This window comes from Cannabis sativa, chromosome 4 (assembly GCF_029168945.1).
Source record: "Cannabis sativa cultivar Pink pepper isolate KNU-18-1 chromosome 4, ASM2916894v1, whole genome shotgun sequence".
Taxonomy (NCBI): domain Eukaryota; kingdom Viridiplantae; phylum Streptophyta; class Magnoliopsida; order Rosales; family Cannabaceae; genus Cannabis; species Cannabis sativa.
Window position 1 is genome coordinate 69,451,464 of NC_083604.1, and position 17,509 is coordinate 69,468,972.

Sequence of the window (17,509 nt, forward strand, 5' to 3'; positions counted from 1 at the left end):
TAAAAAAAATATACATCAAAAAAAAGTAAACACTTAATTTTTTATCATATTTTGTGTAATTTTTTCATAATTAAATTCAAGTGGATAGGGTTTATAATTATAGCCGAAATGTTTAGCTTTAGTTTGTAAATATTTTTCGGGATATGATTTTGTCCCGTGATGTACTTTCACGGATTGTATTTTGTGGTAAATTAGATGAGTCTCAGAGTACATTAAATGAGTGTCAGGCTACGTTTTTACTTTTTAACCCTAATTACCCCTAGATCAATCTCAGCTGTCAGATCAAATAACTCCCTCATCTGACGGCTGCCGTACATCACGGATTACAATCCGTGAAAGTACAATAACGGGACAAAATCATATCCAATATTTTTATGCCACATATTTAAATTTTTAATTTTTTTTTACTGTGAGTGGAATTTTTTTTAATAATATATAGAGTGTTAAGTTTTCACACTTATTTTTTAATTCATAATTTTGTATTGTACGAGTGATTGGTATGTCGTTTTAAGGGATTCTCGACCCAAAGGCTCAAACGACAAGCCTTATGTTTATTGTCGTTTCACGATCAACGACAGGACATTGTGAAAGAATAAAAAAAACCTCCCTAAACCCCTTCTCCTTCTCTTTTCCGATGCTTGAAAGAAAACATACCCATTACATTACTCCTCCTTTTCGACATTGATCAAATCACAGAGCGAACCTTCTTCAAATGATTAAAGGACCCATTACACTCTCACGTTCTCTTCTCAGGTCTCTCTGCCAAACTATAAACTCTTCGTGTACACACAGAACCAATCTCATATCATCACCATGTTCCGGTGGAATTATCTCGGCGCCTTACTCTCAGGACTCTACTAGCGAAAGGGAAGATCGGTATGAGCTTGTTTCTCTTCTCAATAGGGACCCGGAAAGCCCTCCCAAGCTCTTCGTGGTTCAGCCTCGTATGCGCCCCGATAGCATGTTGCAGGCCAAGCTTAATGAAGCTCTGTGCCTGGCTAACTCACTCGAAGAACAGCGAGATGGGTACTTCGATACTGATTTCTTTGACAAGGAAATACCTTCACACATTGTCGTTCAAAACCCATCTGCTAGAGGGCATAAAACACGCGCAGGTGAGCCTTGAATCGTTGAATTTACTGTTTTCGTGTAAGAATTAATCCCATTTATGTGAATTCTGCAAAATAATAATAAAAATCCATTTGCTTCAGAATTTGTGCTAAAGTTTTTCTTTTTATATTAGCTTGAACTTGAGCGATGGCTGCTTTTATATTAGTTTCTTTTTCCCTCTTGTTCTGTTTCTGATGCAGATTTTTTTGTATTTTACTTTGCGCAGACACATATTTTGGTCCTGGAACAGTGGACAATATAAAAATCCACCTAAATCTTGTGGAATCAAAGGCACTAAACTAATCCTTTCTTTCTTTTCTTGTCTTTCTTTCTTAAACATACATTTCCAATGACTGAATGACTGTTCTGGTTCTTGCTATTGATCACAGCATCAATAGCTTGTGATTCTCAAATTTTAAAAATTTGTATCGGTTTAACAGGGCGAAGTGGATGCTGTTTTTGTGAACACAATTCTGTCTGGGGTTCAGCAAAGGAATTTGGAGGCAAGTTTTTGGTACTAACTATTTTATTATCCTGCATTTGGTAAGATACTTATACTTTTAATGTCTTCGAATGAATGGCAGAGAACATGGGGCAAACCGGTGTTGGATCGTGTGGGTCTTATAATTGAGATATTTAATGCTCATGCATATACAAAAGAGGGAAAGTTGCAGGTAATGGTATTTTTGGTAGACTTTCTTGTGTATTGTAGTTTTTATGTTCAACATGTGGGGTTTGCATTGAAGGACTTCCTTTTCTTATAGGCTGAATTAGCAGCACTATCTTATAAGAAGACCAGACTTGTTCGTGTACGGGGCTCAGATGGACGCCTTACTTTTGGAAGTTCTGGAGAATCTGAAGTTGTTAGTGCCCGGGGGTAAATACATCGCCCTGTTTCTAAGCTGTAAAAAAGAAGGTTAAAGCATTGCAAGACTATGATCTGATATGTTTTGCTTGCAGGAGAGGAAGTGGTGGACGCGGGTTTATTAGTGGTGCTGGAGAAACTGAACTTCAACTTCAGCGACGGAGGTTGGTTCCCTTAATTATGTAACTTTGATTGTATAATAATCTGAAACTTAAGAGATCAGAATACTGGTTGGTTTTGCATAATTTAGACAAGATTCTTCTGCTAAAATGCTATGTCACGGCTCGTTATGCACATTGATTCATAATTTATCTTAGTTGAAGTTCATATTCCATAAGGTTTGTCTCTTCATATCTGTAATTTCACTTCTTTTTCTTAGAATAAAAAGATTTCATTTATATAACCGAAAGGATTTTAAAAGAGTGCCTCAAAGCACCACACCTAAATCACTGGGACACAAACTAGAAAAATAGAAGCAAGTCAAGTCTATCAAGACCAAATTCCAAATAAGAAACTGGAACAGAACGAAGCAACTTACCAATTGAAGTTCGTAACTACCATGTTGATGTGATATTATTCACATCAGGCAGTATTGAAAAGGCAGGATAAGTCAGATCATAACAGTATTCCTCTTTAGGGTTTAGTGTTCTTTCTTTCATATCCTAATACCATTTAATTCATTGTATATTAGATACATTTCTAGTTGCTGTTGTCTCATTTATGGCTGGCTAAATTTGTTGGTATTTAATAGTTTCTCCTGTTAAACGTAATTTCAGAATTATAGAACGGCGGAGAATGTTATTATCACAAATTGAAGAGGTTCGTCGTACTCGAGCTTTGCAACGGGCTGCTCGCAAGAGACGTGGTGGCTCAGATGGTCAAGGTTTAGTAACTGTTGCTGTTGTTGGATATACCAATGCGGTAGGTTATATGAACCAGATTACTTTTCTTCATTTTTATCCAAGCAATCTGTTAAAGGGTGTAAATTATATTACGATCTTGTTGGTCATCTTGACTATTGGATATTGCTTTTTTGTTTCTTGTTTACCTTGTAATTGCTATTGTTCCCTTTTTTTTCTTTTAACAGGGGAAATCTACACTAGTTGGTGCACTCTCAAACAGTGATCTTTATAGTGATTCACGGTAAGTCAATCCACTTATATAATATGTATCTTCTGATGTGTACATACAAGCAATTTTCATAAAGCCTTAATATTTTAGTTTATTATAATTAATGGTTACTTTGTGTATACTGTAGACTCTTTGCAACAGTTGATCCTAGATTAAGAAGTGTTGTTCTTCCATCTGGGTAATATGTTTGAGAATTACTTTTGTAATTGCATTTTAAATTTTCAATAAAAAATTGCAGCTCGTCTGTAATGTACGTTTATTGATTTTCCCATGCTAATATAATTCCAGAAAGAAGGTGCTTGTAAGTGATACAGTAGGATTTATATCAGATTTGCCAGTGCAGGTATATTGAAAAACAAGTTCAATGATTATATCCTTTCACATTTTCATTATCTCCATGATTATTTTCTTCGTGACTAATGAAAATACAATCTATTTCTTCAGTTAGTTGAAGCGTTTCATGCAACTTTGGAAGAAGTGGTGGAAGCTGATCTGCTTGTGGTATGTTCACCCAATTTCAATGTGAAATATGTATAAGAGTAGAAACTTTATAAGTGAAACTTGGACGATCTGACTGTCAATATCGTTTAAGAGCCAAATGCATAATTTCTGTGTCTTACCAAAACACAAGTAAAATTGATGAATAACTTGAAGTTCACAAGCACTGACTATTGTTTAGTTTTGTGAATTAAGCACTTTTTCTCTTTGTTTCCCTTCATGAATGCTTTAGTGATGGAAATTTTATGGACATGTATTTGTTTTAAAGAGGTTTTTACAGATTTAATTTTATCCTCTTAGCATGTGTTGGACTGTACTGCCCCGAATCTCGATGAGCATCGGTCAACTGTACTTAGTGTTCTTGTGCAATTAGGGGTATCAAAAGAGAAGCTTCAGAATATGATTGAAGTTTGGAATAAGGTATGACAACGAACCCTATTTTATGCTTCTGTTTACTACTTTTTTTTTTATTTTAAGGCACTTATAAAATTTCATCCCTGTGCTGTGAGAAATACTCAGATTGATTACCATGAGGATGACATAGGTGTATTAGACTATCAAGAAGAAGCAGAAGAAGAAGAAGAAGATGAAGACGAAGAAGTAGAAGCATCAAATGTGACACCTGAAGAGTTGGTTGGTGATCATACTAATGACAATGCATACAAGTTATCGACTGGAGATCTTGAAGCTGTGGATGACCAAGAAGACGATTATTCTGATGGCTGGTTGGCATCAGAGGATGACCAAAACCCTTGGAGTGATGAAAATGGTTCTATGCTCCCATTAAAGAGTGCAGATGGCCAACAAAGTGAGTGTTCTAAGGACTGGAAAACAGAAATGGGTTTGCATCCTCAAGATCAGTCTGGTCCGCATGTCAAAACATCTGCGCTTACTGGAGTTGGATTGCAAGAGTTGCTGGAACTTATAGATGAGAGGCTGAAGGATCAAGATAAGAAGTTGAATGCTCACAATGTTGTGGAAAGGAGCATCTTCAATCGAAAATGGAGGCCCCCTCGAGAAGAGGAAGATGGCATAGCTGTTGAAAAGTAAACACTTCAATCTGGTCCATTTGTTGTTCTTTCCTACATCTACCTTGGGTCGCTCCATGACTGAATACTTGTTACATACTGAAACAGCTGAATGCAGGTCGATTTCTCTTCTCTTTGGTAGCTCAAAAACTTTGTTGTCCAGAAGCAGTTTTCTAGTATTTCTCAAGGGAACTCTTGCAACTAATGAAATTACACAAGTTTTCCTCAAATCTGGCATTTTTATTGTGAAGAATGCTGTCTTTTAGATATCTATCATAAGCGTTCTTTTTTCCCCAACTAATAAAGAACTTGCGCTTTGGCTTGAATGACTAAGGGCATGTTGTGTTTTGCACTTTTTAGTTGTATTTACTATTACTATTGGGTAAAGCACACTGTAAAATGTAAATTCAGTGGCAATAATCTCATATTTCTATGTATCTTATTAGTCTGTATTGCTTGTTTTCCTTGAACATGAATGGGAAGGAGGGACTGGGATAATGGGATTGAAGCAACAACTCAGGAGTCAGGACAAGATTGGGAAGTTTTCATTGTGTCAAATCTAGGTCTTCTTTTTCTAATTGAACCATAATATTCTTTTTACTTATTTGCCCCCACCACCAAAAAAAAAAAAGATCTAGTTATTTGAATAACGTTATCAAAATGTATTGTTAGTTACATTTTAACTAAAGAGGAAATACCCCAACTCTTTTGTACATAATTGGGTAGTTTACAAGTGTATTTTATATCGTTGTGAATATAAAATACACTTGTAAAGCCTATTACAAAAACATGTTGGCTGCCATATGGTTTGAATAAAGTGTGAGGGTTTGAGAGTGTGTTTTGGCAGGAATTCCCCATGCATGCACCCCAATTGTAAGATCATCTTATTTTTTCTTGTCAGATCACTATATATTATCTCCATATTCATCTTCCAAAAGGTAAAATCCTAATCAAAAAGTCCAATTGATTTTGTTTTCCAAAAAAAAAAGTCCAATTGAATTTGATGTACCTCAATATTCTATAAGTATTTGCAAGGTGTTGATGTTGTTAAATGATTCATATCTTATTGTTTTGTACTCATCATCACACTAAATCTAACACTTAGTATACATATTTAACTTAGAGAATTTTGAGGTTATTAATATGATTTTTTTGAATTTAATTTTTGGAATTTAGGATATTTTTGTGGGTTTTGACGTAAAATTTTGCAAATTTGTTGTTTGGCCAAAATTATTATTATTGCAAGCTTATTACCATTCAATTTAATATACATGCATTTATTTATTATGTATATAAATTAGTTTAGATATGGATTTTATTCAACATAGGTCTAATTTAGAAGAAATTCTTTTACACATTGTAATCTTTTTTCTTTTATCTCTTTTTCAAGTTAGATCTCAAATTTCCACTACCATAGAGAACAAAGTCCTTTTCTCTTGTTTATAGTTTGTGTCTGATCCAAAATATATGAGCAGAACTCTTCCAGAATCGGCCAGTATCTTCTGATGGTATTGTTATTTTTGCTGGTTTAGTCCAAAAAAAAAATAAAAATTCTATCTCTTCTCAAAATTTTGATACATAAAGCCCTCATGTTTTATTTATCACTACTGTATAGATCTGTTGAGAAATTCTTATAATAAAAAAATCTCAGCCAAACATTTTTTCTCTAGTTCTTCTATGCATTAGCTAATTCTGTAGATTTAGTAGATTCTACTTTTCTTTTCCTCCTAATCAATGTAAGACATTTATATTGATAGTAAAATGTGAGTGACTCATCAGAACTAATGAATAAGGTCTAAAGGTCAGCATTCCCATTAACAGCATTACATACAGATTATACATTCTCATTCTATTTTTTTCACATCTTTTGCTGACACACAAGACATGCAAAAATTTCCTGTTTTGTTCTTTCTTGTCATTTTATTGCTACAATTTTGCTTGTATTAGTGAGTATAGAATTTATATAACTATAGATATTGTTTTCTTTTGGAAATATTTAATTTGATGTTCCATTATCTCCTTTTTCATGTTTAGGTTATCTTGGTAAACAAATAGCAAATATTCCTGAGTTCTCCAATTTTGAACGTCCTGTAAGTAGAAATCTCTTCTACTTTATGTTTCAGTTGCTCATTGGTATTGCCTTTGTAAATCGTTAGAACAATACTTTAGATGTCATGCATTTGAATTTTCTGGATGCTGTTATGATTACCTTCTGTAATCTCTCGATAATTTTCATTATTGGAACTATGCAACAAATTAATTCCCATTACTGAGTTACTGTCTACACAATGCTAATAGAATAGTGGAAGAGACATTAGTGATCAGCAAATCATTCACTTGACAAATGACAAACTCAAAATCATTAGGGCTACTTGTGACAAGATCCAAGCAATAATAGGAAAGTTCATTTAATCTAATCCACACTATTTTGCTCATAATGTATTCAAAATTTTATATTTTGGATCTAACTCAATCTTTATATTAGCTCAAATCTAATCTGCATGTGCAGATTAGATTGGTTACTTTTCAATATTAAATTATTTAATATTTATTAAAAAAAAAATTCACATAACTAACAACGAAAAAAGTTAAATTATTGTTGTTCTATGTCTCCAACAACAAATTAATATAAATAAAACAAAAGTAAAAAATTCAAATTATTGTTGTTGTTTCACATAAGTATTTTATGAACAGCCCTATATAATACAATAGATTTTTTTTTTTGATGAATACCAAGCAATGACACCAGATAAGTTGGTATTTCAAGAGGCTTTAATTGGAATCAAAACTGGTGGTGACCGTGATTAACAACGAGAAAAAAGAAAAAGGTACTATCATGTCGGGTGAATTCAATAATAAACTTTTGTTGGAATTCTAACTTCCTTTCTCCTTTCAAAGCCTATCTAGCTGATGGTGATGTCAAATATTATGTTCACTAGCATATCCTTCGTTTTGACCCTGGTTCATTTAAGGATGTGCACATAATTTACCTTCCACCACTTATTGTAGTTCAAGCTCTTATAATTTTAATTTTTTTCCTAGGTGTATCATTGTTATTTATATACTTAGCAAGTTTTGCCTTCTTCTTCTGTTAACCCCTCTCCCTTTAGAACAAAATGAGGAGCTCATCATGGTGGAACGCATATTTAGTTCTCACCAAAAATCCGCACAAGAGCAATGCCCATCTTTAAAGCAATGGAACCTGTGGGCATCTCTCACAGTGATTTTTCTCCCAGAAATGGCTGAGATAAATTTGATAGCATTGTGGCAATCCCCACATATTCGTAGGTTCTTCACCACAAGAATAGGCTCTCCTTCTCTAGTTGAAATGAGCCCAAATGCAACTGCAAGCTTCTCACTATGATGTCCTAGTTTAATCTCTCGTTCTCCATCCACTACTTCATCTTCCTTTACCAAAGACCATCTTACATCTGGTACATAGCCGACTTGCCTAATCTTTATTAACATCTCTTCCAAATAAGAACAAATTTCTTTGATCATTGGGTGGGAACTATCTTCAGCCACAAAAACATGTATTTGCTTATTCATCTCAATCCAACTACATCCTGGTTTCTTCTTCACACCGCTGTCCCGCATAAGCTTTCTAATAGTTGCTACTTCCTCCCATTTTCCTGCACTAGCATACATATTTGCCAACACGACATAGGGAACAGCATTCAAAGGTTCTAGCTGAAGAACTTGATTGGCCGCCTTCAGTGCTAATGCCATGTTTCCGTGTTTTCTACTAGCACCGAGTAATGAAGCCCAACCAATAGAACCAGGGCTAAATGGCATTGTCTCAATGAACTTCTCCACTTCATCCAGTTTGCCTGCTCGACCCAACATGTCTATCATGCATGAATAATGTTCTGCTTCAGGTACTATACCAAATTTGTCCTTCATCATATAAAAATACTTCTTACCTTCCTCAACGTTTCCATTGTGAGCACAAGCAGAAAGTACTGAGATAAATGTTATACTTGTAGGTTTGATACTAGTTTGGAGCATTTGCTCAAAAAGACGGAGTGATTCCATCCCAATACCATGCTGAGCATATCCTGCAATCATTGAATTCAAGGAGACAGAGTTGTGTTCTGGCATTCTATCAAACAACCTTCTTGCATCATGAAGATTCCCACATTTTGAGTACATTGTGATAAGAGCATTATTCACTGAAATAATATTTGAAGGAATCTCAGATTTGATTGCCAAAGAATGAATTTGTTTCCCTTGAGAGGGTGATGACAAGTTGGAGCACGCACTAATCACACAAACAAAGCTACAATCGTCAGGGTTGTGACCAACACGCTGCATATGTCTGAAACAATATAGAGCGTCTTCAGAAAATTCATCATGTTGAGAATACCCAGAAACCATTGTGTTCCAAAGAACCAGATCCGGTGAAGGAATCTCTTCAAAAATTTTCCTGCAATCTAACATACCACCACCACACTTGGAATATAAATCAATCAAGCCACTCCCAACATGAGAGTTTTGGTTAAAACCTGCCTTGATTAACTTAGCATGAAACTGAAGCCCACCTATCAAATCCTCCACACATGTGAATGCAGTTAAAACACTGGCCAAAGTAAACATGTCAACATACAATCCCCTGCTAACCAATTCCTGAAACAAGTTCAGGGCTTTAAACCCTTCGCGATGCTGGCCATATGCCACAATCATCGAATTCCATGACACCTCATTCCTCACCTCCTCACCCATTCCATTGAAAACTTTCTTAGCCTCTTCCAAGAGCCCATTTTTACCATAATACGTTACCAGAGAATTGTTGACAGAAGCAAAAAAAACAAACCCACCCGAAACTGCCAGTGAATGCAGCTGCCTAACCAAACCAACATCCTTACCAGCAGCTGTTATTGCGGCTGACAAAGTGAAACCATCCATGTCAAGATCCATCTTTCTCATCTCCTTAAACAAGAACAAAGCTTGTTGTGTCTCACCTCGATCAGCATAAGCAGAAATGAGAGTGTTATAAGACACTAAATCTGGGTGAGGAATTTGATCGAACAGTTGGTGGGCAATATGGCTTAATGATTCTTTGGCATATGCGGCGACTATGGCGTTGAAGGAGAAGACATTAGGGTCTGGGATGTGGTCGAAGGCGTGTCGAGCAGAGTAAAGGTGGCCGCATTTGGAGTACAATAGAATAAAATGATTGGAGAGATAGGTGGAGGGAGGTAGAAGGGACTTGACGTATATGGTGTGAAGAGATTTTCCTGTGAACAGGTCTCTCTCGGCTATGCAGGCCTTCAAGAGATGGCGAAAGCTTTGAAGAGTCCATAAGATTTGGCTCATGACTTGTTCTTTGATATCTCTGCAATCCGTAGTTGACAGGGTAGTTAATAAACCACAAAGAATCATAAAATTCACTTGAGCTATTATGAAATGCATAGACTAATTCACTAAACTGGACCAACATAGTCCTTCTGCTCCTCAAAAACTAATTCAATAAACTTTGAGATGAATAAAAATATACACTTTCTTTCTCATTTCTAGCAACGAGAAGATTTATCCTTAAAAACGGCCCAACCATAATAACAAAGCAAGACATATCATTTAATTGTTTTCATCAAAAAAATTATGTTGTACAATTTTAAAAACATCCTGGAAAACAAATTAAAGCAATGATAGAAAGAATAAATGAACACAAAAACACTTTAAAATTGAGAGATAATTTTATCTAGAACACAATTTTCAACCTATTGGCTAAAAGTTTGAAAATAACCTTATAAAAGGTAAGTTAATCTTAAAAGCATGGTTTGGTGGTATCAGATTGCCCTGACTTTCCCCTTATTATAATAACCAGATATACCAACTTCTCTCCATGCAAACTTGAAACTTATACAATAAGCCAAAATATATCTATATATAAATATTATTGGAAGTTATTTTGACTACTACACTACCACTATATATATACATGATCCCTAGCTGATCAGTCTTTAGCCTTATTATATTTCTACTGTACTGCTTGAGAAAAAAATCTCTATAAATCTCTAAATACCTATTATATATACAGTATATATATAGCTTGTTATATAAAAGTGGAAAACCAAGGTATTTTACAGCTAGTTTGTAAAGATTATTCTAAACTTAATAATTGCAAAAATTGAAGCCTAGTTATTTCGACAAATTGAGTCAAGTTCCAATTTTCTCTGATGAAAAATTCAAAGATCCAAAAATTAGATTAACCAAACAAAAACAAATTGAATCATTTCTAAACCGACCAACAACACACTCATTCCCTCATTCAAGAGCAAAAATTAAAAACACGAATTCATGATTCGAAATGCATTTTACTTTTTTATTACAAAGTTCACATTAACAATAATAAAAATTCAAAAGAGAGATAGATTAGAGTTAGAGACACACCTTGGAAGAATGAATGTAGAGTGTCACGGGCTCACCTTTTCAGGCAGCGGAACACCCGTGCGGCACCTTGATTTCTCTAAGCCAAGATCAGCCTTCCAACCATCCGAGTAACAATGGGCTCATTTTTCGCGCCACCGTGTGCCTCGTGCACACTTACGTCTTTTGAACAACTCCCGTCGAGTCATGCTCGCAAGCATCCATGAGTGCTTCCATGCATCGAGGCTCTCTAGCCAAGATACTCGCACTGTCCATAGGTTCCCATCATGATAAGACAAATCCCAACACCGACGCTCACCTTGTCGCTCGTGACCAAGGTATCATGTGTGGCAAGATGCCAACACCAAGTTAACGTGCCAACGCTTCTATCATGCCCCATTCGATACTGTCCAAACAGTCTCCCTCGTCGCCCAAGGACTCCCATACGTCCATGGACCAATCCTCAAGGCGCCATGCCTCCACGCATGTTGGCAGGCCCTCAAGACAAGCCACCAAACTAATTTCATACATTAGACCTCTGTCCCTTTCCAACATGGTGCATCCGTCCCATGCGCGTATGCAAACTAGCCCACGAATGACTACCCGTGTCATCCCGTGTTGAGACTCGTGGCCTAGGCGCGCCACGACGTCTCTTGGAGGATCTATGCCACGTCCCGTGCAAGCGGCATACCGGCAAGCCAAGGGAAACGTACCATTGAACCTCTGGCGGCATTCTTCGACGCACTACCGGGTCGGTCCGATAATGTCCATGAGTACTCCAACTCATGGAGACATACGAGTCCCCCCGTGATCCTCATATGCCCGCCCTACCAGCCCCACTAACTAGTAGTAGCTCACTTAGCACCAAGGTGCAAGGGGTGGTGGAGAGCTGATACAAAGGTACCCCCTTAAAGAGCATTCTGAGCTTTTAGCCTTCTACCAGGAACATAGATGATTTTTGCTCTGTAGACATATGGGAAGCACCATATCCCAAATCACCTAGTTTCGCCAAACCGATTGCACCATTCTATTTGTAGACCCAAATAAATGGCGAGCACCAAGTCCTGTCCCGATCTGGACAATATTGAAGATATTTACGAAAATGCCACTACATACAAACTAAGCATCAGCATGCCACCCGCATGCACCACAACATGCGCCACCACTTGACCAACTTGTGGGCATCACTTAGCTTGTAACGTACCATCTTAGACTGCACGTAACACAGAGCTTGGAGGTTGGAGCTCTGAGGTAGAATCTCAATGCATCTGCATATATAGGTTTATTGTAGGGTTTCTTGAGAGAGAAAGAGAGGAACAAAGAGAGAGAGAGAGAGAGAGAGAGAGAGAGAGAGAGAGAGAGAGAGAGAGAGAGAGAAAGAGAAAGAGAGTTGCGCCGCCGTGTAGCTGAGACTGCGGCGAAGAGCCTCAACGACGACCGAATTCGAGCTGCTGGACTCAGGGAGGATGGGTCTGGGATGCTGTTCTGAACATGGTTGGAGATGGAGGATGATGGGTCTAATTGGTTTTTTTTTATATATAAATTCTAATAATAAATTTAAGAAAAAAACTTAAAATATGGTATTTTTAACTTTTATGACAAAAATATGACATGTACACACAGAAGCAATCTCATATCATCACCATGTTTCGGTGGAATTCTCTCGGCGCCTTCGATCTGGGTTCCGTCGGCGCCGTACTCTCTCTCAGGACTCCACTAGCGAAAGGGAAGATCGGTATGAGCTCGTTTCTCTTCTCAATAGGGACCCGGAAAGCCTTCCCAAGCTCTTCGTGGTTCAGCCTCGTATGCGCCCCGATAGCATGTTGCAGGCCAAGCTTAATGAAGCTCTGTGCCTGGCTAACTCACTCGAAGAACAGCGAGATGGGTACTTCGATACTGATTTCTTTGACAAGGAAATACCTTCACATATTGTCGTTCAAAACCCATTTGTTAGAGGACATAAAACACGCGCAGGTGAGCCTTGAATCGTTGAATCTACTGTTTTTGTGTAAGAATTAATCCCAATTATGTTAATTCTGCAAAATAATAATAAAAATCCATTTGCTTCAGAATTTGTGCTGAAGTTTTTCTTTTATATTAGCTTGAACTTGAGCGATGGCTGCTTTTATATTAGTTTCTTTTTCCCTCTTGTTCTGTTTCTAATGCAGGTTTGTTTGTATTTTACTTTGCGCAGACACATATTTTGGTCCTGGAACAGTGGACAATATAAAAATCCACCTAAATCTTGTGGAATCAAAGGCACTAAACTCATCCTTTCATTCTTTTCTTGTCTTTTTTTTAACATACATTTCTAATGACTGAATGATTGTTTTGGTTCTTGCTATTGATCACAACATCAATAGCTTGTGATTCTCAAATTTTAAAAATTTGTATCGGTTTAACAGGGTGAAGTGGATGCTGTTTTTGTGAACACAATTCTGTCTGGGGTTCAGCGAAGGAATTTGGAGGCAAGTTTTTGGTACTAACTATTTAGAGTTATGTAATTAAGAAAACCAACCTCCTTCGCTGAAGTTGAAGTTCAGTTTCTCCAGCACCACTAATAAACCCGCATCCACCACTTCCTCTCATGCTGGCAAAACATATCAGATCATAGTCTTTCAATGCTTAAATCTTTTTTTTTACAGCTTAGAAACAGGGCGATGTATTTACCCCTGGGCACTAACAACTTCAGATTCTCCAGAACTTCCAAAAGTAAGGCGTTCATCTGAGCCCCGTACACGAACAAGTCTGGTCTTCTTATTATACGATATTGCTGCTAATTCAGCCTATAAGAAAAGTATGTCCTTCAATGCAAACCCCACATGTTGAAAATAAAAACTTTTACAATATGCAAGAAAGTCTACCAACAACACCATTACCTGCAACTTTCCCTCTTTTGTATATGCATGAGCATTAAATATCTCAATTATAAGACCCACACGATCCAACACCGGTTTGTCCCATGTTCTCTGCCATTCATTCAATTGTGTAATAATTTGAAACTTAAGAGATTAGAATATTGGTTGGTTTTGCATAATTTAGACAAGATTCTTCTGCTAAAATGCTATGTCACGGCTCATTATGCACATTTATTCATAATTCATATTCCATAAGCTTTGTCTCCTCATATGTGTAATTTCAATTTTTCTTTTCTTAGAATAAAACAATTTCATTTAATTAACTGGAGAGGATTTTAAAAGAGTGCCTCAAAGTACCGCCCCTAAATCACTGGGACACAACCCAGAAAAACAGAAGCAAGTCAAGTCTATCAAGACCAAATTCCAAAAAAGAAACTGGAACAGAATGAAGCAACTTACCAATTGAAGTTAGTAACTTACCATGATGATGTAATATTATTCGCATCAGGTGGCATTGAAAAGGCAGGATAATATGTCAGATCATAATAGTATTTCTCTTTAGGGTTTAGTGTTCTTGCTTTCATATCCTAAGAAGAGTTAGCATTTAATTCATTGTATATTAGATACATTTCTAGTTGCAGTTGTCTCATTTATGGCTGCTTAATTTTGTTGGTGTTCAATAGTTTCTCCTTTCAAACGTAATTTAAGAATTATAGAACGGCGGAGAATGTTATTATCACAAATTGAAGAGGTTCGTCGTACTCGAGCATTGCGACGGGCTGCTCGCAAGAGACGTGGTGGCTCAGATGGTCAAGGTTTAGTAACTGTTGTTGTTGTTGGGTACACCAATGCAGTAGGTTATATGAACCAGATTACTTTTCTTCATTTTTATTCAAGCAATCTGTTAAAGGGTGTAAATTATATTACGATCTTGTAGGTCATCTTGACTATTGGATATCGCTTTTCTGTTTCTTGTTTCCCTTGTAATTGCTATTGTTCCCTTTTTTCCTTTTAACAGGGGAAATCTACACTAGTTGGTGCACTCTCAAACAGTGATCTTTATAGTGATTGGCGGTAAGTAATTCCACTTATATAATATGTATCTTCTGATGTGTACATACAAGCAATTTTCATAAAGCCTTAATATTTTAGTTTCTATTACTATTTTTAATATTATAATTAATGGTTACTTTGTGTATACTGTAGACTCGTTGCAACAATTGATCCTGATTAAGAAGTGTTGTTCTTCCATCTGGGTAATATGTTTGAGAATTACTTTTGTAATTGCGTTTTAAATTTTCAATAAAAAATTGAAGCTCGTCTGTAGTGTACGTTTATTGATTTTGCCATGTTAATATAATTCCTAAAAGAAGGTGCTTGTAAGTGATACAGTAGGATTGAAAAACAAGTTCAATGATTATATCCATTCACAGTTTCACTATCTCCATGATTATTTTCTTTGTCACTAATGAAAATGCAATCTATTTCTTCAGTTAGTTGAAATGTTTCATGCAACTTTGGAAGAAGTGATGGAAGCTGATATGCTTGTGGTATGGTCACCCAATTTCAAATGTGAAATATGTATAAGAGTAGAAACCTTAGAAGTGAAACTTGGACGATCTGACTGTCAGTATCGTTTAAGAGCCAAATGAATAATTTCTGTATCTTACCAAAACACAAGTAAAATTGATGAATTACTTGAAGTTCACAAGCACTGACTATTGTTTAGTTTTGTGAATTAAGCACCTTTTCTCTTTGTTTTTCTTCATGAATGCTTTAGTGATGGAAATTTTATGGACATGTATTTGTTTAAAAGAGGTTTTTACAGATTTAATTTTATCCTCTTAGCATGTGTTGGACTGTACTGCCCCGAATCTCGATGAGCATCGATCAACTGTACTTAGTGTTCTTGTGCATTTAAGGGTATCAAAAGAGAAGTTTCAGAATATGATTGAAGTTTGGAATAAGGTATGACAACGAACCCTATTTTATCCTTCTGTTTACTAGTTTTTTTTATTTTAAGGCACTTATATCCTTGTGCTGTGAGAAATACTCAGATTGATTACCATGAGGATGACATGGGTGTATTAGAATATCAAGAAGAAGAAGAAGAAGAAGATGAAGACGAAGAAGTAGAAGCATCAAATGTGACACCTGAAGAGTTGGTTGGTGATCATACTAATGACAATGCATACAAGTTATCCACTGGAGATCTTGAAGCTGTGGATGACCAAGAAGACGATTATTCTGATGGGCTGGTTGGCATCAGAGGATGACAAAAACCCTTGGAGTGATGAAAATGGTTCTATGCTCCCATTAAAGAGTGCAGATGGCCAACAAAGTGAGTGTTCTAAGGGCTGGAAAATACAAATGGGTTTGCATCCTCAAGATCAGTCTGGTCCGCATGTCAAAACATCTGCGCTTACTGGAGTTGGATTGCAAGAGTTGCTGGAACTTATAGATGAGAGGCTGAAGGATCAAGATAAGAAGTTGAATGCTCACAATGTTGTGGAAATGAGCATCTTCAATCGAAAATGGAGCCCCCCTCGAGAAGAGGAAGATGGCATAGCTGTTGAAAAGTAAACACTTCAATCTGGTCCATTTGTTGTTCTTTCCTACATCTACCTTGGGTCGCTCCATGACTGAATACTTGTTACATACTGAAACAGCTGAATGCAGGTCGATTTCTCTTCTCTTTGGTAGCTCAAAAACTTTGTTGTTTAGAAGCAGTTTTCTGGTATTTCTCAAGGGAACTCTTGCAACTAATGAAATTACACAAGTTTTCCTCAAATCTGGCATTTTTATTGTGAAGAATGCTGGCTTTTAGATATCTATCATAAGCAACTTACGCTTTGGCTTGAATGACTAAGGGCATGTTGTGTTTTGCACTTTTTCAGTTTAACTTTCAGTTGCAAATAAATATCTAAGTTATAATTTTTTGGGGGCAAAACTACCTAAACTCCCATTCTATTTTTAACATTTTCCCTTTTTCTTTTCTTCTTCTTCTTAACGGAAAAAACCCTAGCACCCAGTTGCCTACCCCACGACCCAACCTTCTCCGACTCCCCTCTCATAGACTCTCTCTCTCACGGTGCACAAAGTCGGCCTTCTCCGACCATCCCATGTCAGACGGGCCACAGAACTGAACCCCACGACCCAAAAAATCCCAATCCCGATCTACCATCTTCTCTCTCTCCTTCGATCTTTCGCCGATCCCTCTATTTTTTTCTCGTTCAGTCTGACCCCCCTCTGGCGACCACTACAGAGAGAGAGAGAGAGTGAGAGAGAGAGAGAGAGAGAGAGAGAGAGAGAGAGAGAGAGAGAGAGAGAGAGAGAGAGAGAGAGAGAGAGAGAGAGAGAGAGAGAGAGAGAAGAGACGAGAATGAGAAAGAGAGGGTATGGGAAGGAGAAGATCGAAAGAGAGAAAGAGAGGGCAAATGGCTCCGGCGAGGGCTTGGGTGCTTCGGCTCCGACGAGGTCTTGGGTGGTGAGACGAGAGAGAGAGAGGGCCTGGGAGGGAGGGCTGAGAGATTAGGGTTTCAGAAAGTTTAAGAAAGAAAGAAGAAAGAATAAAGGAGAAAGAAGAAGAAAAAAAGAAGTAAAAAAATATATTTAAAATCATTTTCGATTTTTGTGGTTCAGTGTTAAAA

General features: G+C 36.9%; 2 protein-coding genes, 1 long non-coding RNA gene and 1 pseudogene across 5 annotated transcripts; 3 read left to right on the forward strand and 1 right to left on the reverse strand.

Annotated features, from left to right (window-relative positions):
* The first annotated feature begins 609 nt into the window (after positions 1–609).
* Positions 610–5,069, forward strand: LOC115712216 (GTP-binding protein At3g49725, chloroplastic). 2 transcript variants are annotated; one of them, XM_030640468.2, is made up of 14 exons: positions 610–1,115; positions 1,337–1,401; positions 1,551–1,613; positions 1,695–1,784; positions 1,875–1,987; positions 2,071–2,139; positions 2,752–2,896; positions 3,063–3,118; positions 3,234–3,284; positions 3,395–3,449; positions 3,551–3,607; positions 3,905–4,024; positions 4,124–4,650; positions 4,741–5,069. In XM_030640468.2, the coding sequence occupies exons 1-14, from the start codon at positions 713–715 to the stop codon at positions 4,742–4,744; spliced, it is 1,818 nt and encodes a 605-aa protein (XP_030496328.2). In that variant the 5' UTR covers positions 610–712; the 3' UTR covers positions 4,745–5,069. The 2 variants fall into 2 exon arrangements, with proteins under 2 accessions (XP_030496328.2, XP_060970383.1); XM_061114400.1 differs by lacking the exon at positions 3,234–3,284 and having other exon boundaries at positions 4,124–5,069.
* A 2,134-nt stretch (positions 5,070–7,203) lies between these two features.
* Positions 7,204–10,685, reverse strand: LOC115712213 (pentatricopeptide repeat-containing protein At3g49710). 2 transcript variants are annotated; one of them, XM_030640464.2, is made up of 2 exons: positions 10,379–10,685; positions 7,204–9,967 (listed from the first exon to the last, which is right to left on the reverse strand). In XM_030640464.2, the coding sequence occupies exon 2, from the start codon at positions 9,946–9,948 to the stop codon at positions 7,786–7,788; it is 2,163 nt and encodes a 720-aa protein (XP_030496324.2). In that variant the 5' UTR covers positions 9,949–9,967; positions 10,379–10,685; the 3' UTR covers positions 7,204–7,785. The 2 variants fall into 2 exon arrangements, with proteins under 2 accessions (XP_030496324.2, XP_030496323.2); XM_030640463.2 differs by lacking the exon at positions 10,379–10,685 and having other exon boundaries at positions 7,204–10,336.
* Positions 10,686–12,611: 1,926 nt separating this feature from the next.
* Positions 12,612–16,719, forward strand: LOC115712236 (GTP-binding protein At3g49725, chloroplastic-like; annotated as a pseudogene).
* Positions 13,499–15,700, forward strand: LOC115712246 (uncharacterized). Its single transcript, XR_009687455.1, has 3 exons — positions 13,499–14,716; positions 14,878–14,933; positions 15,066–15,700. It is a non-coding gene; the product is annotated as an uncharacterized LOC115712246 (long non-coding RNA).
* Positions 16,720–17,509: the final 790 nt, after the last annotated feature.